The sequence below is a fragment of the Cervus canadensis genome, chromosome 3, assembly GCF_019320065.1.
Source record: "Cervus canadensis isolate Bull #8, Minnesota chromosome 3, ASM1932006v1, whole genome shotgun sequence".
Classification (NCBI taxonomy): Eukaryota; Metazoa; Chordata; class Mammalia; order Artiodactyla; family Cervidae; genus Cervus; species Cervus canadensis.
The window spans coordinates 106788456-106816086 of record NC_057388.1 but is presented as its reverse complement, the minus strand read 5'-3'; the positions used below and the strand labels follow the sequence as shown (position 1 = coordinate 106816086).

Below are 27631 nucleotides of genomic sequence, written 5' to 3'. Positions count from 1 at the left end.
TTACTCATCTTCTGCCCAGCACATCTTTCAGATCTTGTGATCACACAGTTCCTTGTCTAGTCTGTTGGTTCTTTCCATAGATCACAGAAGCAGAACTGAAGAATAAGTAACAGATGACCAGATGTCTTCGGGGAGCTCACGGACAAACCGCGAGAACAAGACGGCATCTGAGAAAAGACTGGGAGGAGTCGGCCAGCCTGCACACAGTGGGGGTGGCAAGGACCCTGACCCCCATATCTCTGCAGTCAACTGAGATCACTTCCCTTTCTCCCTTAAACAACATTCATGGCCCAGCAGAACTTTTGGAGAAGGTTTCTGGGGATGCTGAATCTCCCCAGATTGTGGTGTTCTGATTAAAAGCAATTTTCCTTTCTACTAACATCAGTCTCTCTCAAGTTATTGATTTTTCAAGTGGTGAGCAGCCGGATCTGATTCGGTAACACTGTGATGTCGGCATATAGCTTTCTGACAGTACAGATGCATCCACAGGCATATCTGAGAGAAAACCAAGGTAGTTTTAAACACACTGGGCTATTGGTTTCTCTGGAGTTTATTGGTTTTGTTTGAAGGAATTGTCTCCTTGCTGCTGGGTCTTGCACGAGTGGGTTGTGCGGTGGCAGAATGCAGTCAGCTGGGGGGAAAGCCTGAGGCCACACAGCACCACACAGGACCATGGTGTCCAGGGTCCCACAGCATCAGAGCGACTGACTCCTACTTGGTGAAACACTGCAACATGGTCATGCTGGCCGTCAAGTCCAGCGAACACCCCGGCTAAGCGGTGGTCTCAGCTAGTACAATCTGTGGGCTCCTGATCAGCAGGGCACTCTTAGCCAGATGTGTCTGCTGAATCATGGGAATGGCCTCAGTTTCTAAGGAGGGAGTAGTTGAGAAATTAACAATAGTAAGAAAGAAAAACTGAAGCAGAACTAAAGAGCCTCATGATGAGGGTAAAAGAGGAGAGTGAAAAAGCTGGCTTAATGCTCAACATTCAAAAAACGAAGATCATGGCATCCAGTCCATGACTTTCATGGCAAACAGAGGGGAAAAAGTGGAAGCAGTGATATGTTTTATCTTCCTGGTCTTCAAAATCACTGTGGACAGTGACAGCAGCCATAAAATTAAAAGACTCCTTGGAAGATCAAACCTGTCAATCTTTCAGGAAATCAACCATGAAGACTCTTTGGAAGAACTGAGGCTGAAGCTGAAGCTCCAGTACTTTGGCCACCTGATGGGAAGAGCTAACTCACTGGAAAAGACTCTGATGCTGGGAAAGATTGAAGGCAGTAGGAGAAGGGGGTGACAGAGGATGAGATGGTTGGATGGTATCACTGATTCAATGGACATGAACTAGGGCAAACTCTGGGAGATGGTGAGGGACAGGGAAGCCTGGCTTGCTACAGTCTATAGGGTCGCAAAGAGTCAGGCTTGACTTGGCAACTGAACAACTCCTTGGAAGGAAAGCTATGACAAACCTAGATAGTGTATTAAAAAGCAAAGACATAACTTTGCTGACAAAGGTCCATAGAGTCAATGCTATGGTTTTTCTAGTAGTCATGTATGAGTGTGAGAGTTGGACCACAAAGGTGGCTGAACACAGAATTGATGCTTTCGAACTGTGGTGCTGGAGAAGACTCTTAAGAGTCCCTCGGACTTCATGGAGATCCAACCAGTCAATCCTAAAGGAAATCAACCCTGGATACTCATTGGAAGAACTGATGCTGAAGCTCCAATACTTTGGCCACCTGATGCGAAGAGCCAACTCACGGGATAAGACCCTGATGCTGGGAAAGATTGAAGGCAAAAGAAGGGGGTGGCAGAGGATAAATGGTTGGATGGGATAACTGATTCAACCGACTTGAGTTTGAGCAAACTCTGGGAGATAGTGAAGGACGAGAACCCTGGCGTGCTGCAGTCCATGGGGTTGCAAAGAGCTGGACATGACTTAGAGACTAACAATGATGACAAAGAAGAAGAAAGTAATCCATCACAGTGAATAAGCCAAAATATGTTTTTTAAAGACATTCCCTGATATATTTTACCTTTTCTTCTAGACGGTGGTCAAGAGTTGGCACCATTCAGAACACCCATGTTTTCAGGAGACCCTGGAGAGACTACCTTCAGAATTCTGCTGAGAAAAACACCCTCGAGACACCAAGCAAGTCCCAACAAAGACTTTGGACTTGGAGAATCTGTGGCTGGGAGTTTAGTGAAAATAACATTTTTTAAAAATCACCTAAATCTAGTCAGGGCTTCCAGGTGGCTCTGCCTGCCAATGCAGGAGACCTGGGTTCAATCCCTGGGTTGGGAAAATCCCCTGGAGGAGAGCATGGCAACCCACTCCAGTATTCTTGCCTGGAGAATCCCATGGCCAGAGGAGCCTGGTGGACTACAGTCTATGGGGTGGCAAAGAGTCGGACACGATTTAGCAGCAAAACAGCAAACAGCAAATCTAGTCAAAAGATGAGTCTCCTCATTTGGAAGAATATTTAGGCACAGTTAATCATTTGAGGAACCAAAGATGAAGGGTCTTCTTTCACTCTTGTTTTGTGGAAATTTCTAGTAAATTCAAAGGCCATAATTTGACTGAGGGTGGCTCTTTTGGAAACGCCCACATATTACTGATTTTGTTACCATCGTATGTCTTTCAAGGAAGTAGAATGAATAATAAAATGCATTTAAAAAAACATCTAATCTTCTGCTACAACTCTATATCTCAACTTGCAGATAAAGTTGTCTTCAGTAAAAGATGTTTATACTCCAGTTCTCTGTGGACCAGCTCTGTCAACATCCCTGGGGCTCTGGCTATGCAGGATTATCTGTGTTGTAACTGCTATTTCATCTAAACCAAAAATTGGCCCTAAGTGTTCAGAAACCAGTATAGAGATGAGAGTGGTTTCTGAGAACCCAGAGGTGTCTAACCCAGATCACAGCTGGCCGTCAGGACTCTGCCTTCACTGGGGTCTACTAGAGGGGACCCTAGTAGACCAAAACTAAAGGGCTTTAGACAGTAAGTCTATACACATTTAGTCTTTTATCAATGCCCTGGTGGACTCTTGTTTTTGAAATACTTTTGCTGGCTATATTAGCACAAGTCAAAGTTTTAAATTTCAGCCTCAAGACAGTGTCTTTTCTTCTGAGGCTGACCTCAGAAAGCAGAATATATAACCCCATGCTTGATATTTTCACTGTGTTTTGAACTGTTCTTTCCTTGAATTAATCTCAGATCTCTAAATGCAACTGTCTTTGCTGGTGGCAGGTGGAACGGTCATCAAAGAGAATCCTGGGAAACAAATGACCCTTGCTCATGAGAGCTTCCCGATGTTCCCCACAAAGAGGCTCTTCCTTGGTGCTGGCTCACATGTTATCAAGGTCACCTGAGAAACTTCTGCACAAGCCACGCGCGCTGTCAGAGCCCTTCTTCTCATTGATGGCCACAGAGTGTGAAATAAGGCTTAACTGGCTCCAGCAGTCTGGGGGATGATTTATTGCATATCAAAAATAGGAGAGTGGAAAGGAAAAGGAAGGTGTATCCAGTGGCAGGGCTTTCGCCCACAGGTGGTGCAAGCTGCTGGTTACTGGGGACTTCTGCATCATACAGAAGGGATGGCAGAAGATCGGACAGCAGTTCAGAGGAAAGAACTGGAATCCTTTTATGTTTAATTCAGGTGTTTCATTGAGAGAAAGGAAAAGTGGAAAAAGCACTGAATCGGAGGTAAACATGCTTGAACTTCAGACCTGATGATGCTGTTCTCTGTATGGAAGTGAAAGTATTAGTTGCTCAGTCGTGTCCAACTGTTTGTGATCCCATGGACTGTAGCCCACCAGGCTCCCCTTTCCATGGAATTCTCCAGGCAAGAATACTGGAGTGGGGTGCTGTTCCTTTCTTCAGGGCATCTTCTTGACCCAGGGATGGAACCCGAGTCTCCCACATTGTGGGCAGATTCGTTACCATCTGAGCCACCAAGTTCTCTGTATACCTTTGAGCAAAGTGCTGTAAACACTGGGACCTGGGGTTCATGGTCCTGACAGCATATTTAGACTCTTCGGGGATGGGAGGCAGGTGTCAGCGGGGTCCAAAAAGTTCCCCAGAGGATGCTAACAAGCAGCCACCTCTGCAGTCACTCATTAGGTGTTTACTGAGGGATGAATGCACTTTCCGAGTCACACTTTTTTTTAATCTTTAAAATGTGGTCAGTAATGTCCACTCAGACCACACAGATCTACTATCAGGATGAAACAAAATCATGACCTGAAAGCATTTCAGCCAAGTTATTTACAGATGTATCATGCCTGGCTTTATCCTTTCCTTTTTCCTAAAAGTTAAAATTCTCAACTAAACTTCTGAAAACCACCTTCAGCCTTTTCTCACAGGGAAATTTCACAATGAATTTCTCATTCTCTATGTTTAAAATAATTGCACCCCATGATCAGATGAATTTTTATGTACGTTTATGTTTTAGCATAGAATTGACTTTACCTTTTTTTAAAAAAAGCCTTTTGGGACTTTTTCCAGGCAGAAAGAAACTCAACAGCACAATCAAGGATCTGCCTGGTTTTTAGACACTTCTGAATATAGACTTGTGCAAAGCGTGGGGAATCAATGGAAGATCTCCAATGGTGAAAAAACTGACATTGGGTCAAAAACCTCATCTAGCACAATGTTTCTGCAACCTCAGAAACCAGAGGCAGGACACAGGCCCTGAACTGCCAGCAAAGGTGGAATCAGTACTTCTATTAATAGGTGGGGCCTGGCAGGGAATCTCCCGGGGAGGAATCACAGCCAGGGATCCTGATGGAAGTCTTTCTGGATGACAAGTCAGAAAAGGAAGTGCTACCAGATTAATCTGGCAGGCTGAGCTCCCTCGAATGGCTCCAAGGGATATACAAGGATGTTCAGCAATGCAGTGTAGTAGGAAGAGTTTGCACCAGGCCTTGAGAGAGGCAATGACAGACACAGACAATGGGGGACAACCATGGGCTCAGAGAGACTTCCCTTTCACAGGCTTCTCACAGCACTGCAGCGGCATAAGAGCAAGACAGAGCGAACACTGTGACTCATTGGAGGGGTTCTGCCATCCATAGAGAAGTTGCTATAGCAACATGCATCACCTGTGACTCTGGCCCTCCCTAGCCCCATGTGATGGAGGGGACAGCTGAGAGTCCTGGCAGGCAGGGAGCAGGGATGCGCCTCTAAGGATGGTGCCAGGGTGGGGGTGACGGCTTGAACAGATTACTGGACAGAACCCCAACCTCCTTGGGCTTCAAAATCTGTTGTGTGGGAAGAAGGGAAAGAGGACAACACTGGGATTAAAGAGAAGCCCATAGGAAGGAGGAATCAAGGAGCTGGGAAGTTGTCCCAGAGGTGGGGGTTGGCGCCCCTCTGGACTTTTCCATGGTGGTGTTGGACAGTCCTGGTTAGGGAAGCAGAGAAGCCTGAGTGAACGCAGCCCCAGACATGGTTGGACACGTGGGACAGCGTGCAGAGGGTGTCGGGGGCTGAGAGGGGATCAACCCACCGCCCTGCACTTCAGCCACTCAGGTGATGTTTCCCTACATCAGTTCCTCACCTGCCCCATTGCAATCGGAACACACACCTGCCGACCTGCTTTTGCAGCAATGTCTGAAGGCTTTGCACTTAAGGAGACCTCTAAAGACTGCCCAGGTCCCTTACATGAGAGTCTAGTCAACAATATTCATGCCAAGACACTGCATCTGGCATGTGCGGTCTGGGAGGCCAGAGTCTTAGAGCTTAGATTTGCTAACTTTGGTTCATGTTCCTCTGAAGGAGGATGTTACACACAAGCCAAAAATGACAATAAAGAAATATTCAAATGACATCAAGAGCAGCAAAGACAAATGTAAAGAAGTCAGGATAAAAGCAAGTGGCAAAAGAAAACGGAAAAATGATAGAACTGATAATAAACAAATCCAGAGCTGGTCATTTGGGGGAGAAAAAAATCTGTCAGATAATCTAATTGAGAAAAAAGGGAAAAATCTAAAGCTACAATATAAAAATATATGCATAGAAATTTTCTAAGGAGAGAATGGAAATTATAAAAATGTATTTTCTTCAACTCTGCAGAAGTAAATTGGAAAACATAGATTACGTCTATGAATTTCTAGAAAAACGTAAAGAACAGAAATTATAGCAGATGAGAAAGAGACTCTAATTAGACCATGATCATAAAAGAAGTTGAGAGAGTTGCTAAGGAGCTCTGCTCACACACACATGAGAAAACAGCCAGCTCCCGTGGTTTTGCAGCTGAAGTTCACTTAACTTACAAAGTACAGGTAGGAAAGCCTCCAGGGCTATTTCTATCTTTGCAACGCAGAGTGTGGTCCATGAACCAGCAGCAGCAGCATCGCCTGGGAGGTTGTGGGAGCGGCAGCGTCTCAGGTCCCACCCCTGACCTGCTGAATCTGCGTTCGTTCATCTTCCCCAGGTGAGTCCAAGCGCGTTCAAGTTTGGAGGGGGGCTTCTTGGAGTTACTCCACTGGTTAGAGAGTGATGGAGAAGTCCCGCCAAGGTCGGGATTGCGTATCCGAGCCTGAAGTCAAGGTTTGGGCAGGCCTGAGTTCCCTTCTGGAAGCCCTGGGGGAAAATGTGCTTCCAAGCTCACCCTTGATGTTGCTAGAATTTGACCTTTGAGGTTGGGGGACTGAGGTCCCAGGCTCCTTCCTGGTCTGACCGGAACAGCTCTCCTGGGGGCATCCCACATTCCTTGCTGGGTGGCCCCTTCTTCTTCCTTTTTATGAAGTTGGCCTAAGTATAAAAACCCAACTTGCACTCCCCCAAAGTAAAAGGATGCTACAATTCCGTCTTATCCAAGAATTACTTTTGTAAAAAAACAAAACTAGGACTTCCCTGGTGGTCAAGTGGCTAAGACTCCATGCTCCCAAGGCAGGGGACACAGGTTCTATCCCTGGTCTGGGAAGATCCCACGTGCTGCGGAGCAACTGAGCCCCTGAGCCGCAACTACTGGGGCCCTTGTGCTCTAGGGCCAATGAGCCGCAACTACTGAGCCTGTGTGCCCTAGAGTCCGTGCTCCATAACTGCATGAGGGGCCACTGTAATGAGGAGGCCATGAACCACAATGAAAAGTAGCCCTTGCTCGCTGCAACTAGAGAAAATCTGTGCAAAGCAACAAAGACCCAGATCATCCAAAAATAAACAAAGCTTAAAAAAGAAAAAGAAAACTGTTTTTAAATGACTTTAGTTATACCTTGAGAGAATGCTTCACCGTGACTAAATGTGGTTAACGCTAGGAATAAAAGCATGGCTCACTGTTTGGAAATCTATCAACAGAAGAAAAAGTGTATGGTTATCTCTAATAGATGTTGAGGTGGCATTAGATACTATTTACCACCTAGTCCAGATGAGACCCTTATCAAAACAGGAATCCTCAAGGTATCATCTACATATAAAAATCCTAAAGGTATGTGCATAGAAGATGTGTCTGTACTTGGGCAGAAAACTAAGACAGCCCGCTCAGGTTCTTGGTCCTGGGGGGCACACACCTTTTCCCAATTATATTCAATTAAACACTCGTTAGGTTTGCAGTGAAAGTGTTTGCTGATATAGTCAGGGACTAAATTAGCTGTCTTTTTTTTTTCAAATAACTTTTAGATTTTGCACTTTGCCAAGGCAGAGGAACTAGTTAGAAATTAACTTATCAGGAAGTATTTTAAGGCTGTCTTCATACGGATTTTGTATACTATAAAAGGAAGACACATGTTAAGTGGAAAGACATTCCATTGCTGAACAGGAAAACGTTATTTGTGTAGGTGTCAATTACTCTGCAGTTAACTTATATATAAAATTCAATCCCCATAAAATCTCTAGGTAATGCCAATAAAATGATCAGAACACTAAAATTACTTGGGAAAAGCAATGTTCGAGGACAGGAACATTCTGAAAAAAAGACAGTAAAAGGGAAATTAGCTCTATGAGAAATTAAATGCTAATATAAAAGCTCAATGATAACCACAGCTTGCTACTATCTCAGGAAGAGTTAGATTAGTGCACCAGATCAGAGAGGCCAGAAGCAGACTTAAACATAAAGGGCAATTTTGAATATGATAAAGGTCGGGGAAAATTGGTTGATGACACCCCAACCAATAGTGCTGGAACTACTGACTGGCCGGGGGTGAGCAGGGAAAAATAAAGCTGGGTTCCTATCTTATTCTTACCACCCAAATAAATTTCAAGTGCAGTAAGTATGTATATTTCACGGATGAAATCTAGAATTATTAGAAAAAAAAGTGGAATAATTTTTAAAACATTTCTAAATGGACAAGGCATTACATAAAACTCCAAAGCCAGGAAACACTTTATCTTTCATCAGATAAAATTTAGAGATTTTTTTTTTACATGGAAGGAAAAACCCATAAATTAAAAAAGTAGATATCAAACTGGGAAATCATCAAAACATGTAGTAAAATGTCAATTTACCTAATATATAAAAATCCTTATGAGTCAGTAAATGACCAACAGACCAATGGGAAACAATATGAATGTACAAATAATTCGTTGGTCAAGGAGTATCAACAGGCAGTTCAGAGAAAAATACATACAAGTGACTTATGAACAAAGATACTTAATCTCACTCATGACTAACAAAATCCAAATTAAGACAACAAAACCACTTTTCAAATACAGTATAGCAAGACTTAGAAGAATATTATGAGGTACTGTGTTGATGAGGGTGTGGGGCAAAAGACATTCATATCTTATGGAATTGGAGGTATTAGGTCACTGGAGGGTGATTTGTAATACGATCAAAATTAAAAATACATCCCTTGACAAAATAATATGTATAAAGCTATTCATATGGAAATAAAAGATGGGAAAAATAACCATTAGATCAAAAAAACCTGTAACTAATATTTTATTTGACGAGCTATATAAATGTGCTTGGTGCTTTACAGAAAAGCAGAATTTGGATCATTTGCAGGAAAAGCACACATCAGAAGAGATGATAATTATTTTTTGGACTTGAATAAACATCTGTGTCGGTCATTGAAGAGAACAAAAGACACAAAAGATAATAAGAAATTAGGTATCAGAGGTTAAACAAATTAATCACGCAATCTTAGCATCAGGAGGAAAAAAGGGATCGGCTTAGAAATAATTAAGATATAAGAGCTGGAAAGATTATTTTAAGTGCTTGCAGGTGGTAAAGAAAACCACTACCAGCTTGTAATTATGATGGAAACTGAATAGATAAATGCAGTTTTTAAATGTTCATCATAATTCTTTCACACGTGCATACATAAAAATATTTTATCTTTAGATGGCAGAAAAATAATTTGGAACATAGGTAAGAAACCACGTCACTAAAAACCACAGCAAGAGAGAAAGAGGTGTCTTTAGAAATCAAACTCTCTGTTTTCAGTGGTACAACGTCTGATGTGGCAAGCAGATGCCTTTGTTCTTAGTTCACGGTACCTGGGCAGCCTGTGTATTCTAGATCTATCTGGGGCATGCGGTCGTTTCATTTAATGATGCTAGGTACCATGTTCCAACCAGTCCCAATTTATTTGGTTGAAGAGCTGCACTGCTGAGAGAGCTGGTTTTTCCAACTGCTCCGTGAACCTGTGTGCCTCGATGGGACAGGTTTGGGTTTGGATTCCTGAATTCCTGACAGTTCTCAGAGGACTATTATTTACTCAGTGCTTCTGCCCACTTCCCTCTCAGAGGGGCTGTGAGAATTCCTGGTCCAGAAGCAGGAATCAACATCAGATGCAGACTAGCTTTAGGTGGGGAGCCAGAAACTCAAGGTTCCAGGAAATCCTTATAATAATCTTTACACTAGACACTTTATGCTGAATGAAGCTCCAATACTTTGGTCGCCTGATGCGAACAACTGACTCATTGGAAAAGACCCTGATGCCGGGAAAGACTGAGGGCAGGAGAAGCGGGCGGCAGAGGATGAAATGGTTGGAAGGCATCACTGACACAATGGATGTGAATTTGAGCAAACTCCAGGAGATAGTGGAGGACAGAGGAGCCTGGCATGCTGTAGCCTATGGGGTCGCAAAGAGGTGGACACAACTTAGCGACTGAACAATAGCAACACATGAGAAGATTCCTAGGGAAATGAAATGACATCTTAAAGTGCCTTGCCAATCTTAACACTATTTTAATAAAAACCCCCAATGTGGCCTTTGGTCTGATATATTCTGTATTCAATATTATGAATGTGATTTAAAAAAACAAAAACCCTAAGACTTAACACCAAAGCCTCACAAAACAGCTGGTATACAGTTTGGAGTTGTTCCTTAGTGCAGAAATTTGTGGCATCAGATTATTTTTTTCTGTTTGTTTTGTTTTTACATTTTACAGACGTGCATTGCCATCTGTAGTCATCTTTCTGCTGGCAAATCCCTGCCGTTCCAAGGAAATAAGCTCCCCTGAATCTGACAAAGAGAAAACACAGAGCCCATGGTTCTGAGAGGTGAGTCACAGCTACCGTCTGGTGCTCTGCACCCTGTAAGTGAACCAGAACTCAGGGTCAGGGGTTGCATTTTCTCCCTTGTAACTCAGAGGACCAGAATGCGGTGGTTTAGAAACAGGCCGTACCTATTATCAAAAGGCGGAAAAAATTAGGCAGAAAAAGAACTGACTGGTCATTTCTAATAGAATGGAATTGGTTTAAGAAATCAACATAATTTTACCATTTCCCCCTATAAAAAAATGCACTCTCACAGCTCCAGGCCTTGTGTTTGTGATCACCCTGACATTCCACCCAGTGGCTGCCAAACTCCATGCACATGGGAATCATGTTTTTTGTCATATACATGTAAAACCTAATTATTGTTTACTTATTCTCATTAAATTGACCTGATTTCTTATTTAAACTAATGCAGTGATAAAACTTTATAACCCTACTGAGTACTTCTACGGCCTGTCAAGGCTCTAAACAGAAGCCTGCTCTTTATTAAAGGGTGAATAGGGTGGGTGAGAGAGCTGCTAAAGGCATGCCAGAACCAAATAGAGACTCTCTCTTTAATAAAATTAGAAGGACAGAAAAAGAGATGAAAAGGAAATAACTTTACATTATGCCACGTGATGATATACCCACTTTCTTCACATAATGATCTGGCGAGCCCCTAGCAAGGCCACCATGTAGCCCTGCTCCAGGAACCACAGACTACAATGCAAATGCATCCTTTGTAGTTGTGCAGTGCACAGCCTGACCAACCATGAATGTTCCTCACTTTAAAAAACACTGACAGAGCCTAACAGGCGTTAGAGAGGCAATGAGCAGCTCAGTCAGTAGTGTTCCAGAAAAGAAAAAAAATCTTATTACATGAAGGCAGCATACCTTGGATTCCACTCTGTCTTTATCATTTGATATCATCTAAGATATAAGAAAGAAATGTAAGGGAGCAGAAAGAACGTAAGACCAAAGGGTGGATGTCTGGAATTCCAGTTTCCAGGTCTCTGCAAAGCAAGTATTCCAGTGTGAGCATGAAGAGAAGAGCCCTTAGTTGTTCACTGGGTTGTGTTAGTTGCTGGGTCCTGTCCAGCTCTTTGTGGCCTCATGGACTGTAGCCCACCTGGCTTTGTCCACGGAATTCTCCAGGCAAGAATACTGGAGTGGGTTGCCATTCCCTTCTTCAGGGGATCTTCCTGACTCAGGGATCGAACCCAGGTCTCCTGCACTGCAGGCAGATTCTTTACCATCTGAGCCAGCGGAGAAGCCCCAGTTGATCATGAAGCTCCCTTTAATACTAAAGCCACAGATACCCTATCTTCACAGCAAGGGGCATGCTTTATTTTAAAATAAATGTGCATGCTTCATTTTAAAGCAGCATTTCCCTCTCTGATATCCTTCCAAATTAAGCTTGCAACTGATTTTAAAAAAACTGAATAGTAACTTGGCATCTTCCTCCAGCTGAAGCTCCTTCTATGAAGATGCATTTTCATGGGATGCCTTGAGTCTGACCCCACACTGTGATTTCTTGTTTGTTTGTTCCAAGTGTGTTTTTCCAGTTGCCAGTAGGCAGACTAGTTTTCCTCAAGTACCAATAAAAACTCAGTCCCCATGAGCCTTCTTGTGAAATGGTCAGAGGAGCCCAATCTTTGGCAAGATCACTGCCATAGCCTTTCAATTTGGGATTTCACCACAGAAGGGCCTCATTGTTTTTCATAAACTTGTTTCTGGGTATTTGCTGTTCTTTTCTTTTGGTAACCTTACTTTGAAGGGTTTGCCAAGAGGGCCATTATTAAGCTCTCTTATTTAGTGATTGAGTGATTCTCCATCTTGCTACACATTAGAATCACCTGGGGGAGGTTTTACATCTCTGGCCATCTTACCCCTAAAGTATCTGATTTAACTGGTCAGGGGTGCGGCCTGGAAATCAGGGGTTTGAAAAGCTCCCTAGGTGATGTGAAATGCATCTGCGATAGAGGCGAGTGCTTTTGACTTTGTTGTGCACATGATAAGTCATGGGGGGAATCCGGCCAAAATGTGGTGCCGATTCAGTGGGTCTGGGATAGGGCCTGGGCTTTGCATTTCCAACAAGCTTCCAGGTGATACTCATACCGCTGGTGAGGACCACACTTTTCAAGGCACCAGATGACATGAATCTCCTTCCTAGTACCTTCTATTCAAACCAGGACTAAGGAGCTCTTCCTGTCCTGTACCTGCACAGACTCAAGTAACACGATTTACAGCTAGAAATGGCATCTTTGTGTATGCACTGTTGTTTTGTTTCTGAATATCTGATAGTGAGGCTTCTGAAGCATACAAAAAAGATTATCCAGAAAAGCAAAACCCCGGAATCAGAATTCAGAGCGACGAATTTAGGTTCACAAGAACTAGGCTGCAATTGCTGATGTGAGGACCTACTAAGAACTCCAGAGTTGGTATGAAGATTATTTTAAGCCAAGGATATTTGGGATTTGACAAATGCAGAAAGAAATCTTTTGGGAACTTCCCATATCAGACTACAAATAGAATGAGACCATAAATCTCCTTTTCTGGGAGCTTTTAAGTCCCAGGAAGGAGGCCAAGAGCAAAGCTACCTGAAATCACCCTTTCCAGGGGAGGTTTTATGGCCTTGAAAAGGACAAAGACCACTCACGCTGGCATGAACAAACATTATCACAAACTTTATCTCCTGTTTTTCCTTTAGAAGCCCATTTGTTCTTCCCAGAGGTTTCCCCCACCTTCCTTTTCTCTGCGAAGAAAAGAAAAGTAGAGGGAAAGTTTGGCCTCCTAGACAATAGGCCTCTGGAGTCTGATATTAAGTAATTCTTCCCTTATATCTGTTTCTTTCTCTGCCCCTCGTCCAGCCCCCAACCCCCATTCTTTCTTTTTCCCACTCACCTAAAACAAAAAAATTGTACCCAAACAAGCCTTCTGTATTACATTTCATAAGTGGTTTTCTGTTCTCTTAATAAAGTTTGTGAGATGGAGACACATATTTCTTTATAAGCATTTATCCATTACACACCAAGTAAGAACTTTCTACCCAAGTACAAACAAAATTTCTGCAAATGGATCTCATGTTACGTAGGTCAGGCCACCATAATACCTGGGTTATAGACTCTGATTTGAACATTGAAATGTTCCCTATACACATTACTACATCAATCAGAAGAATGAAACTGTCACATATAAAGCATGATTTTTTTAAAAAATAAATGAACTTGGGACTTCCCTGGTGGCCCAGTGGCTAAGACTGCATTCCCAATGCAGGGGCCCGGGTTTGATCCCCTGATCAGGGAACTAGATCCCACACACCACAGCTAAGGATACCGTGTACCGCCAAATAAATAAACATGAAAAACAAACAACTCAAACTTTGGCCTTTACAACTGGATCTCAAAGACCATCAAGCAAATAATTTGCTAATTAAGGCAAGAATGAATACGAACTCCCATTAGACCAAAGGAGCGTCTAGAGGCTTTTGAAACTGATTTCTTGGCAGCCGACGGAGACCACACACACTGATGGCCTCAAGCGGTGAGAACCTGTAACAGCCTAGGAACCTGCCTGTTTCAAAGCTAGGCCCTGTCTCCACCCACCCTCGCATTTGGAAGACTCTTATCTGAGAAGTCTGTCCTCCGCAGCCCCGACAAGGCCTTGGCCCATCTCATATCTTCACTACTTTTCTTCTTGCAGCACCAGGCCTGCTTTCCTTTGTTCAAGCCAGCCCACGAGGAAAAGCCAGCGGCTGTGTCATCCTAGCAGTACTCGTAGAAGGGAATTCTTTTTAAGTACTCCTGGCACACACCCTCTCCATGGTATTGGAACCCATGTGTGAGGAACAAAGAGGACTGTTTAGTCTGTCTATTCTGACAACGGGGCAATTCTGGCTTCTTTTTGAAGCTTCACAACTCTTAGCAGGCAAATCCTGGTAAGAATTCATGATGACAAGAGCTTCCTGGAAGCTGATAAATAACTGTATTTGGGGGTGGAATATGTATAATAAGCAATCAAACACACGATGTTTCCATGATGAACTGTTACAAATCAGAAGCTAGGGTCGGGGAGGACCAGAAAGCCTTGACTGGACATTCACACATCACAGCAAGTTGTGTCTAATATAATAAAAGCAACCACTTTGTTAGTGTTTAGCTTTGCAGCTAAACTTCTGTCCAGTTTGCTCCATGTCGATGGCTCGCTCTGCCAAGTGTTTTAAATCCATCATCTTGCAAGGAATTCTCTAAGTTAGGTCTTGATTTCAGATGTGGGGAGACTGAGGAACAAGGTTAAGAAAACTGCTGGGCAGAGGCAGTGATGGTATCAGACCCCAGGCCTCCCGCCCCTGCCTCGCCCCTTCCTGTCTTGGGCATCAGCAAAAGTCAGCCATCACTTTGGAGACTCATCAGTAGGTCTGGAGGTGTCTCCGAGATCTCGCCCACTTCATACCTTAGGGGTGAAAAAGCAGAGACTTGGAGAGCCTTACTCAAGCAGCCCGACCATCTGGTAGAGTGAGGAGGGGGACCCATGGGCTCCCCACCACTCAGAGCCACGTGGACACTGAATTTGCATCCAATTAATTTTGCAGCCGACCGCTGCATCCCTTCATTTTAGTGCTATGCTTTCAAATGACCAGTATTATTATCTGCAGAAGTGGTAAAAATCCACTGAGCTTTCTTAGCCTACGTGCACCCCTAAAGCCTGGATGGCTACAGGGTTGTTTGTATACATACACGGTTGGGAGAGGAATCTGTACAGTTCTAGGTAACCTTTTAATATTAGAATGTGGATGGTGGGGCTGCAAGACAGCTGAATCACAAAGGCAGAAGCAAGGAAGTGATTTGATCAGATCATCCAACAGTCACGTTGAAGATATCCATTTAGGCATCTCATTATTTCCCTTAAATGCAGAAGAGTCAATAATGTTATACTCCTTCCCTTCAACTTATTTACTTCTGGCCCCGAGCAAGAATACAGTGGTACGTTTTGAGCCTTGGAGGTGCTAAGTACTCTGTGTTCACACGCTCCTTCACTTCCTTAATCCCCCAACTACGTCACCAGCGATGGTCTGTTATTAATTCCCATTTTACAGATGAGAAGACTGAGGCTTAAAGAAAGAAAGCATCCCACCCAAGACAGGGCTTTGGACTTTACCTGAATCCAGGTGGTCCAAGTGCCAGGGGTCGGTGGCGGACGACATGGGTGACAGGGTGAGCGGGGAGGCCCCACAGTTGGATTCCACCAGCTCGCCCTGGATGTGCACGTGAGCTGAGGCGTTGGTCTGCCTCAAGGCCGCCTTGAGAGGGGCGATTTGGTTGAACTGGACTCTGGAGAGGCACCCGGTGAATCCCGGGGTGTTGTACTTGTGGATCTCTTGGTCGATCTTTCCTGTTTCTAAAAGAGAAAGAAAGAGAAAGTAAAAATCATGTCACGCTCACCAGATCACAGCTGTAGCATACGCTCGTCTTGGAATGTGTGTGTCCAAATCTTACTCTTGGCTTTCAGTTTAAGATATTATGTTCTTTCGGATGAAACATTAATGACTTGATAAGGCTTTAGGGCTGGAGACTTCACTTTAAAAGGACCCTCTCTGTCACTGGAGAACGTTGTAAGAAGGGTAAGACTATATTTGCTAAAATAAAATACATTCCTAATTACCTTCCAGTTACTTGAGATGTTGCTGAAACTAACAACACTCACTTGACTCTGATTTTTCACCTCTTTTCTGATGCTTCAGTGATTCATATATACTGAACAGCCTTCCCAGACCTCCTGGTAGATTATAGTTTCCTTTTGCACCTCTTATTTTCTTCTTTTGAATTCTTTTTTTTTTTTTTAAAGAAAAAATGATTCATACAGCCTATAATCCTGGAGAAGGGAATGGTAACCCACTCCAGTATTCCTGCCTAGAGAATCCCATGGGCAGAGCTTGGCGAGCTACAGTCCCTGGGGTTGCAAAGAGTCGGTCGGACACGACCAAGTGACAACACACACACACACACACACAGCCTATAATCAGGCATTTTCTTTCTTTAGAATCCAGTCCTCTGGGAATTCTGAGGCGTCCAGAATCCCAGCTAGTGTGGGAAGGACGTTTTGAGAGTCAGGAAAGTTTCCTAACTCAATCACAAACATACAAATGCATTTAAAAATCATCACCTCCCCCAAACCTCTAAGTTAAGCTTCTTTTCCTACACTAGCATTCAAATGAGCGGTGAGTCTGGGTGGGGGCATTTCCAAAGTACTGTTTGAATTAATATAAACACACACTGGGACTTCTCTAGTGGTCCATTGGCTAAGACTCTGCACTCCCAATGCAGGGGGCTCCGGTTCAACCCCTGGTCAGGGAACTAGATCCCACATGCCACAACTAAAACCTGGTGTAGCCAGATAAATAAATAAATAAATAAATAAAAAGAAATCACACGGGCTTCCCTGGTGGCTCAGACGGTAAAGAATCTGCCTGCAATGCAGGAGATGCAGGTTTGATACCTGGGTCAGAGAGATCCCCTGCAGAAGGGAATAGCAACCCACTCCAGTATTCTTGCCTGGAGAATTCCACGGACAGAGGAGCCTGGCTGGCTACAGCCCATGGTCGCAAAGAGTTGGACATGACTGAGCGACTAAGCACTCACACACACACATCTTCATACCAGTTAAGCAAAAGCAAGTGTCTTCTTGACCATGGCCCTGGATTCTAGAACCTACTGAGCAGAACGAGCGCTGGAGTCCTAGACCCTCCTACTCCTCCTACTCCGTGGTTCTTATCAGTGTGGTTCCTGGACCAGCACCATTAGCATCACCTGGGAAGGTGTTAAAAGCTGGGAAGGTGTTAGCATCACCTGGGAAGGGTGGGGCCCAGCCCTTGGCACATCAGCATGCCCTCCAGGTGACCTGATATCGTTAAGGTCTGAGAACCACAGCTAAACTATGGGCAATGATGGCGCAGGGCTGCGAACCCAGGTGGTGCGCAACCAGCTCTCCAGAGAAGAGCACAGAGCTTGTATTCCGGGTGGGAGACTATGCTAACATGATGATGACCTTTTAAATACAAGGACGAGGATGTGAGCTAGTCACCCTTCCCCTTGAACTGTGGAAAATAAAGACTTTGGAAAACAGGAGCTAGATACTTCTTTAAAAAGCTGGATTCAGAGCAGGTGATGTCTCTAATGGGGGAATGAATACAGGTGAAATAGTCTTGTATAACAATTTACTCCCCCATTAATTAAAGAATAAATCAGTGGCGAAGGGAGCGTTCAGACCTTGAGGGCACAAGAAATGAATGTATTGATTATTCGTCACATTAAAAAATCAGTGTATTGACTGACTTGCACTAGTCCCATGTAAATTTTGATTAGTAGAAGAGATGACAACTGGGGCGACGATGATGAAGACAGTAATCCTGGGGATGCTAATTGGGTCTCACTTAGACAAGCACATAAAGAAATTTTAATTAATGATTCTCCATATTTTCCTCCTGCTGCAAATTTCAGTCTGTGACTCAGAGCTAAAGCACATTCCATTTAAGATGGAGAGGCAGGGTGCACCCGCCCTGTGTACGAAAGTCCTGCCATCAGGACATGTCCTGAGGGTTCCTCTGATGACCAGGAAGAGGCTCTGGTCCCACCGACACCTGTGCTGGCTTGTTCCCCCCTTCCTCCCTTGCTTTTTCCTCAAGGCTTGCAGGCTACACGGCGATCCATTCTTCGGCTCCTAGTCTATTGTCAGAATTTCTGGTATTTGGTTTTCGCCCCCTCCCTCTGCATTGGCTCAGACGGTAAAGAATCTGCCTGCGATGCAGGGGACCTGGGTTTGATTCCTGGGTTGGGAAGATGCCCTGGAGAAGGGCATGGCAACCCACTCCAGTATTTTTGCCTGGAGAATCCCATTGGCAGAGGGGCTGGTGGGCTACAGTCCACAGGGTCGCAAAGAGTCAGACACGACTGAGTGAGGAACACTCACACCCTCCCTTCAGCCATCTGCCTTCCCCTGACCATCCTCACACCAAGGAGACCCTCGAGGACTCTGATCCCAGGGTGGGGAGGAGGAGCTCAGCTCCCTCCTATCTCTCTGGATTCATCCGTGGTGGTGGCACCATAAGAAATAGCCACTGGTGGCAGGAAGCTGGGAATGACCTCAGCTCCACCAGCTGCTTCCTGCCAATTAAAGGAGGGTCACTTTGGCCTGTCCAGCTTTGGAGTAGGGTTCCAGAAGGAAGATTCTGGGACTGGTGGCTACTGCCATCTTGTGGGACTTCAGGTCAGTTCCATTCAACTCACTTCATCACAGGTACTGGCCACATGACGCAGAAGCAGGAAGGTAGACAAATACAGGATTCACCCTCAGCAGCCTTCCTCCAGGGGATCTTCCCCACCCAGGGACAGAACCTGCGTCTCTTACATCTCTTGTATTGGCAGATGGGTTCTTTACCACTAGCGCCACCAGAGAAGTGGAGGAGGGCATGGCAACCCACTCCAGTATTCCTGCCCAGAGAATTCTGTGGACAGAGGAGCCTGGTGGGCTACAGTCCATGGGGTCGCAAGAGTCGGACACGACAGAGCAACTTAGCATGCACGCATGCACGCACGCACCCTGGGCAGCCCACAACCTCGCTGGGGAAGAAGGATACAACCCACTAACTCGACTTGTGAACACAAGCTGTCCAGTAAGAAGTCAGTATTTGTTGAACCCTTAAAATGTGCTCAAAGTCCCATGCAAATTGGACATTTAATTCCTAGAAATACCCCTGAAGGTGGGAGCATTGCTGGTCTCTGTGTAATGTGTGAGGCAATGAGGCTTAAGATCCACCCCCTGCTGAGGCCAGGCAGACCCCAGGGCTTCAACCTCTACAATGTTCTGAGCAAACCTTATGCTTGGTAAAATGATTGAAGTCTGTCCCCTGGAGGAGGATATGGTAACCACTCCAGTATCTTGCCTGGGAGATCCCATGGACAGAGGAGCCCGGTGGGCCGCAGTCCATGGGGTTACAGAGAGTTGGACACGTCTGAGCGACAGAGCACACCCCTGGTAAACCAGGGAGGCAGGTTTGCATGGGGTTCTGGAAAGCACTTCAGGAGGAGTAACACTGCAACTAGGGTTTTTTTGGGTTTTGTTTTTGGTGACAAGAACACTTAACATAAAATTTACCCTCTTAACAAATGTTTATGTATACAATACAGTCTTGTTAAACTTACAGGCACTCTGGGACTTCTTCTTACATAAGTGAAAGTATGCACCTTTGACCAACATCGCCTGATCCAACCCCTCACCCCAGCCCCTGGAAACCATGATTTCACTCTTGGCTTCTATGACTTTGACTATTTCAGGTGCCTTATGTAAGTGGGATCAAGCAGGATTTATTCTTCTGTGTCGAGTTTATTTCACGTAGCATAATGTCCTCTAAGTTCATCCATGTGGTAGCAAATGGCAGGATTTCCTTCCTTTTTTAAGGCTGAATAATACTTCACCATATGTGTATATTTTATTTTCTTTATCTGGTCCTCTGTCAATGGATATTTAGGTTGTTCCCAGGCCTTGGCTATTGTGAATAGTGCTGCTAGGAACATGGGAGTGCAGATATCTGTTCAAGGTCTTGATTTCAATTCTTTGAACATACCCAAAAGCAGAATTGCTGGATCCCGTGGTAGTTCTATGTTTAATGTTTTGAGAAACCTCTGCACTATTTTTCTTTTTTTTTTTTAATTTATTTATTTATTTATTTTTTATTTTTTTATTAGTTGGAGGCTAATTACTTCACAACATTTCAGTGGGTTTTGTCATACATTGATATGAATCAGCCATAGATTTACACTTATTCCCCATCCCGATCCCCCCTCCCACCTCCCTCTCCACCCGATTCCTCTGGGTCTTCCCAGTGCACCAGGCCCGAGCACTTGTCTCATGCATCCCATCTGGGCTGGTGATCTGTTTCACCATAGATAGTATACATGCTGTTCTTTTGAAACATCCCACCCTCACCTTCTCCCACAGAGTGCAAAAGTCTGTTCTGTATTTCTGTGTCTCTTTTTCTGTTTTGCATATAGGGTTATCGTTACCATCTTTCTAAATTCCATATATATGTGTTAGTATGCTGTAATGTTCTTTATCTTTCTGGCTTACTTCACTCTGTATAAGGGGCTCCAGTTTCATCCATCTCATTAGGACTGGTTCAAATGAATTCTTTTTAACAGCTGAGTAATATTCCATGGTGTATATGTACCACAGCTTCCTTATCCATTCATCTAGTGACTAAACAATTCCCCATTCCCACCAACTTCTCCTGATCCTCACCAATGCTTGTTATCTTTTGTAGAACTAGGTTTGGGGAATGAAAGGAAAGAGAACTGCAGGTTGAGTCTGCTGTGAGGTTTTGGTTCTGGGACCTAGAGGCCTCAAATGAGGTCAGAACTCAAGGTCAGATTGGAGAAGACCTTGAACATTGCGTTAAGATGTTTGTATTTCAGTAAGAAACTCAATGATATTTTAGCTGCAGGGGATTGTGCTGGGAACTACATTAGGTATTAGATTAGAAAGATAATTCTAGAGGAGCACAGACATTGCTCTGAGTAGGTCTGCCAACACCCTGGGCAAAGACAGGGGCTCTTCTCTTTGTAGTAGGGCCAAGGCAGAGCTACGCTGTGGATAAAGTGCCCCACTCTTCACCAGCATCCTCTTGTCTTTGCCCAGCCACTGAAGAATCTATAGAGACTCCGTTTTGGATTTGTTTCCTCTGCTAGTGAGGTGGGTAAGAAACTTCTGATCCTGGCTACCTTTCATATGGTCCTTGACACAGTTTCCTAAACTTTAAGATGGATAGGCTTGGGACTTCCCTGGTGGTCCAGTGCCTAAGATCCCTCCCTCCCAAGGCAGGGAGCCTGGGATTGACCCCTGGTCAGGGAAGATACCCACATGCCAAAATTATAAGAGCCGTGCAGTCAAATAAATAAACGAATATTTTTAGAAAGGGCAAGCTTCTGATCACACCCCAGAAAATGAGTAGTCTCACAGCTGTATATACCTGATGGTTCCCAATTTACTGCAGGGTCCCCACTTCTTAAAGAGCTGCGCTCCCCTGTTTCCTTCTGACCTCAAGAGGGGTAAGTGACACAAGGCAGATGGCCAGAGGGGATCCCAAGGCCGGGGTTCTGACGATGACCAGGAACCAGGGGAGCAGAGGGAGGCAGGGGCTCTAGGGGCCAGGCTCTGCTTTAGCTTTTCCCCGTCTGTGCTTTCTCTTTTTTGGGGAAAATCCCCAACGTTTCAACTGTTGTTCTTTTCCTAAAAGACGGCTGGGTCACAAAGACAAGGGCTCTGATGCCCAGGAAAGCAGAACCAATACTTTCAAGCCCGGACAGTGTCTGGATGTGCTTCTAAAGACCCTTGGCTGAGACCCGTTCCCCCTGGGGGCCACAAATGCAATGGACGCTCTTGTCTCTTCAGGGCCAGATGGTTCCAACTCTGGACCATGTGATAATGACATTAAGAGCTTCCACTATAAACCAAAATTGTTTGGTACTGGGTTGAGTACTGTGTTGAGTACTTTAGAAAAGTACTTTTGAGGTACTGTGTTCAGTACTTTACAAAATTATTTATTTGTTTGGCTACAACAGGTCTTAGCTGCGGCACAAGGGATCTCTAGTTGTGGCCTGTGGGATCTAGTTCCCTGACCATGGATCGAACCCAAGGCCTACTGCCTTAGGAGCATGGAGTCTTAGCCACTGGACCACCAGGGAAGTCCCTGTTTAGTACTTTTTATGCAGTATTCCACTGTTTTCTAACAGCCCTGTGAGCCAAACAGGATTATCCCCACTTCACAGATGGGATGCTTTTGAACTGTGGTGCTAAAGACGACTCTTGAGAGTTCCTTATCAAGCCAGTCAATCCTAAAGGAAATCAGCCCTAAAAGAAATCAATCCTATATACGCATTGGAAGGACTGATGGCTGAAGCTCCAATACTTTTGCCACCTGATGAGAAGAACTGATGTGAAGACCCTGATGCTGGGAAAGATTGAAGGCAGGAGGATAAGAGGGTGGCAGAGGATGAGATGGTTGGATGGCATCACTGATTCAATGGACATGAGCTTGAGCAAGCTCCGGGAGTTGGTGATGGACAGGGAAGCCTGGTGTGCTGCAGTCCATGGCATCACAAACAGTCGGACATGACTGAGCAAGTGAACAACAACACAGATGGGAAAACTAAGGCTTGGAGAAATTAAGGTTTTGTCAATGAATGAACATTTATGTTTCATACAAAAAAGCAGAGAAGTCAGATGTTTCATATTCTCAATTTCTCCCTGAAAAAGAGACTATATTATGGAGTTTTATATTCATTTGGATTTCGGGCATTTCTATTGAGGGACTCTTCATAAGAATGGCACAGTGAGGTTTTGTTTTTAAAAAATTTAAATGGCTATTAGAGACTCCTTTAAGACCATTCATTGTTCATTAGTGAGTGGGCCAATAATAAAGACTTTTCAAAATGCTGTGAACTGATGTCAGAGCCTTTCCAGCATCGGTTAAAGCACCAGCAAGTTCAGTAAACACTTGTCTGGGATAAAAATCTATACTATTTAAGAATATCTAAGAAATGACAGTAACACTATCACTTTAGTGCCTTTGAGCTCATTAAAAGTAAATTACATTAATCTGTGAAATTGATTGCACTGGTGTTCTACTGAAATCAAATATTAAAATATGATTTACTGTAAGAAGCTACCTTCTGTGTGGCGATGTCTTGGCTGAGGGCTAATCTGGGGGAAAACCTGCTCAAAGCATGCAAATTTCAGAAATGCAGCACAGTCACTTCTGAAATTAAGTTCTCAAGCTGTTGTTAGTACTTTAATGTCTTATATTCATAGTGATATGGGTTATAGAAAATAGCCCATTTAAAATACTGATGCAATTCCGGGTGAAATCTTAAAATGAAATGCTCTTGACAATATTTTAAGGAGGGTGCAGCAATTACACCGCAAGGCATTAGCATGCCTTCCAGGCTCTTTCTTACTCAGTTGCTGAATACGAGTGACAGGCAGGGGTGTTTGAGAAATGAGAAGAGGAAACGGCACTTGAGGAGCGAGAAATGCCGGGAGAAGGAAGCCAGCCCGGTCGAGGACCCGGCTGTTCGAGGACCTGGAGGACGCCCAGGAGCCTCCTTAGCGACGGGACACGCATTCTGATCCGACTCACAAAGACATTTCTCATTTTCCTTCAAGACGATTCAAAATGCATCTGCATAGTCTTTTTGAGTATCACATGGGATCTATTCACTGGCTGATTTTTGTTGGGCTTTACACTTTTTAGAATTTTCTATCAATATCCCTTTCTTGGAAGGATGTGATGTTATGAAATATGAAATATCACCATTAACTTAATGTCTTACTTTTTATGAAACAGAGCCAAGAGCTCTTAGAAGGCTGATGAGACCTGATGTAGGTTTTTGCTAAGGCTTTGCTGTGTGCCCCTCACTGTGCCAGGGGCTGAGGGGTCAGCCTTTTAGAATTTGGGGGATCAGAACCAGATGGCAGAGCGCCCCTTTACTATGCAGAGACTGCAGTTACCATCGGCCCAAAGCATCATCCCTCTTCTAGTCCGACCCTCAACTCTCGGGAGGAATACGTCCCACTGATGGCACTGGAGGTGGTTTAAGGTTACTCACGGACTGGATGTTAAATAACATCCAATCTCGGGGTGACAAAGTTAATTCCTCTCAATTTTCTTTCCATCCTTCAAAGATAGGGTCTTAGGTCCGCTCTGGTTGGGACTGGGCTGTGTTTTCCGCCACCCATACCTGCTATGTTCCCTTTTTAACAAAGAAAGAATGGATCTGGACACTTCTGGAGACAAAAGTGTAGAACTTCACATAATTTTCATAGAATACATTTTTATTACCGCCTTGTCATTATAGCAAGCACTATGGGTATTTCATTTCATGGGCACATTACAAAATTTCCAAAGGAAATTATAAACATTTTCCTTTTAGCATGCATGCCAAGTTGCTTCTTTCGTGTCTGACTCTTTGCAACCCTATGGACCATAGCCCACCATGCTCCTCTGTCCATGGGATTCTCCAGGTAAGAAAACTGGGTGGGTTGCCATGCCCCCCGCCAGGCAATCTTCCCGACCCGGGATTGAACCCTTGCCTCTTACATCTCCTGCATTGGCAGGTGGGCTCTTTAACACTAGCGCCACCTTGGAAGTCCTTTTAGCACAGATTTAAGCTTCCCAGATAGCTCGGTTGGTTAAAGAATCCGCCTGCAATTCAGGAGACCCAGGTTCGATTCCTGGGTTGGGAAGATCTGCTGGAGAAGGGATAGGCTACCCACTCCAGTATTCTTGGACTTCCCTTGTGGCTCAGCTGGTAAAGAATCCACCTGCAATGTGGGAGACGTGGGTTCGATCCCTGGATTGGGAAGATACCCTGGAAAAGGGAAAGGCTACCCACTCCAGTATCCTGGCCTGGAGAATTCCATGGAATATATAGTCCATGGGGTCACAAAGAGTCAGACTGAGTGACTTTGACTAAGTAAAAAGTGGTTAAGTCCATTTAAAGAAAAGTACTAAGTAAATAACAGTAATGTAGGTAAACGGAAATGGAAAATATGTAACCGGAAATGGCAAAAATTATACCATTGGTCCTCGACCCCTTGATTCTCGGTGTTAGTGGCCTCTGTTCCCTTCAGATGGAATTCCACCTTCCTCCCTGATAGCTGTGATTCTCCATCACTTAGAACACCGTGGTCCCCCCGCCCTTCAAAAGGAGGGCTCCAAATGGCTCCCCCTCAGATCCTGCTCCTGGCTCTAACCACTTGGCCCAGGCGTGCTCCTTCCCTACCCTTACGGGCCAGAAACCTGAATTTGTGCCTCCACTGGATTTACAGTTTCCGTGAGAGCTAACGTCGCTCATTCAGTCCCTGTGTCCCACGGACAGTCTACACCTGGCCTGAAGCAATCAGCCGGGGACTGCTTGCTGGCCACACCGAAACTCTACCTTAAATGTCCGTCATGCAGTTTGCTTGTGCCGGAAGGGCCGAGCACTCTGGAAATTCAGGCACAGCAAGGTTCACTGGGGGGCAGAGTTCATCAGCCTCAAGGGTAAAGAGCTGTGGAATGTGGCCTTGAAAGAGGAAGGGGAAGTAGTGAATTTAGATCCAGCAGATCACTATACATTTATTTCCAGAAGTACTATTACTTGGAAATCTGTCCATCTCACTAAGAATGCACTGGTCTCTGAAAATACTATCGTGTGGCTCTTAAACCGACTCTTTGGCTAAAGGTGAATATCCACTGTTACATAAACCCTCTAGAGCATGGTTATATGGGGCCTAATGAAATGAGTAGGAAGTGGGCTTGAAATGGCTGCCAGGCTGAAGATGTAAACAATCCTTGGGAAATCAGGCTGGGATGAGGTTGGTGAGCACTCATCTGGTGAAGACTTGGAAACACGAGCAGGTCCTGCGGGGCTGGCAGCCACCCTAGGTGGGGAGGGGACCCTCGGGCGAGTGCTGAGCACCTGGGTTTCACCTGAGAGTGGAGCTAGTGTGGGTATGAGGGTGGCTGCAAGCTTCCCATTTGGCCATAGCTGTAATAACGGGAGCCGGAATGGGTTTCAGAATTTACTATTCCTAGAATAAACAAATGGGAAATAACCGAAACAAAAAGATCCGCCCCCCAAACCCCAACCAAAAAGTCAAGAGCATTCATCTAAAAAAGCAAAACCAAACCAAATAAACCTCATTCCTCAATTCCAACATGATTAAGTCATAAACACTAGGCAGGGCCCTGAAATGCTGGAATCCAGGTCCAGCCTCAGCTCCTGCCCTTACAGGCAACGTGTTTTTATCAGCGACGTCTTGCTGACCAGCTGCCTTTCAGAAGATGAACAACTAGAATTAAATCCATATACATAATTGATGTATAAATTATGCACCCTGACATTTTATTAATCCCTGAAAGAAAGACACTAATGAGATTTCGTTGTATCTATTATATGCTTTTCTCTTTTATGAAGGAAGGCAGGACTAAGATATGCAGGTGTAATTTAAACAGCTCTTGACCTGTGACATATGCTAACTCAATTATAAACGGCAATCTGCAGGCAGAAGCAGAATCTTCTATTCCTGCTACAAGGTCTGTGCTATGTTTAAGTTTGTAAATCCTTTCCCAAGGACTGAGAAAACGAAGTTGTATTTTTCTTCAGAAACATCAGTAACAAGAAATGTCTTAATGTGAAAATGGTAGCTCTTTTGCAAAGACAGAATATTACATTTGTATTTGTATAAACTGATTACAGTCCCTCAGCTTTGGGGGACAAATCTCTATATAGAGAAATACATATCTATGTCTATATATATAAAGAATATAGATGTAAAGATATGTAGATGTATGTGCATATATATGTGTGTGTGTATATATAGATATAGATATGTATATATAGATGTAGATATTTATATGTAGATATATAGATATATATGGGTATGTATGTGTATATATAAATATATGCTACTGCTACTGCTAAGTCACTTCAGTCGTGTCCGACTCTGTGCGACCCCATCTCTTGGATTCTCCAGGCAAGAACACTGGAGTGGGTTGCCATTTCCTTCTCCAATGCAGAAAAGTGAAAGTGAAGTCACTCGGTCATGTCCGACTCTTCGCGACCCCATGGACTGCAGCCTACCAGGCTCCTCCGTCCATGGGATTTTCCAGGCAAGAGTACTGGAGTGGGGTGCCATTGCCTTCTCCATATAAATATATAAACATAGGTTAAAACTGTCATCCTCATTCCTAAAATCTAGCTTGAAAACTGAAAACTTACTATGATTGCTAGTTAATATAATACACTTGTTATGGCAGAAACCAACACAATATTGCAAAGCAATTAGCCTCCAATGAAGAATAAATAAATTTAAAATATATAATACAGCTGCGATTTCAATATGAAGGGAATGATATAATCCTTGCTAAAAACAAAAGACGCAACATGGAGTCAATTATGCGAAGCTCCAGGTCACCAAACTGAGACTTAAACTTCATCACAGTATCGGCTCTGTCAGCAGTGGAATCTTAAACCAGTCCATCAGGAATCACCTTATCAGTGCTGGTTAGGTAATCTGTTTGACCCATCACATTCTCTAAAGGAAAGTAACTTTGAAATAACCAACCTGTCTTTTTGCCAGTATAATCTCAGTGTTACCAGTCC

At 44.2% G+C, this 27631-nt stretch overlaps 1 protein-coding gene across 1 annotated transcript in view; it reads right to left on the bottom strand.

Annotated features, from left to right (window-relative positions):
- The window catches only part of CNTNAP2 (contactin associated protein 2), a 2193843-nt gene that overhangs the window by 21687 nt on the left and 2144525 nt on the right, over positions 1–27631 (bottom strand). The window contains exon 23 of the mRNA XM_043463954.1: positions 15591–15830. Within this exon, the coding sequence (XP_043319889.1) occupies positions 15591–15830 (240 nt within the window). The remainder of the gene's footprint in view (positions 1–15590; positions 15831–27631) is intronic.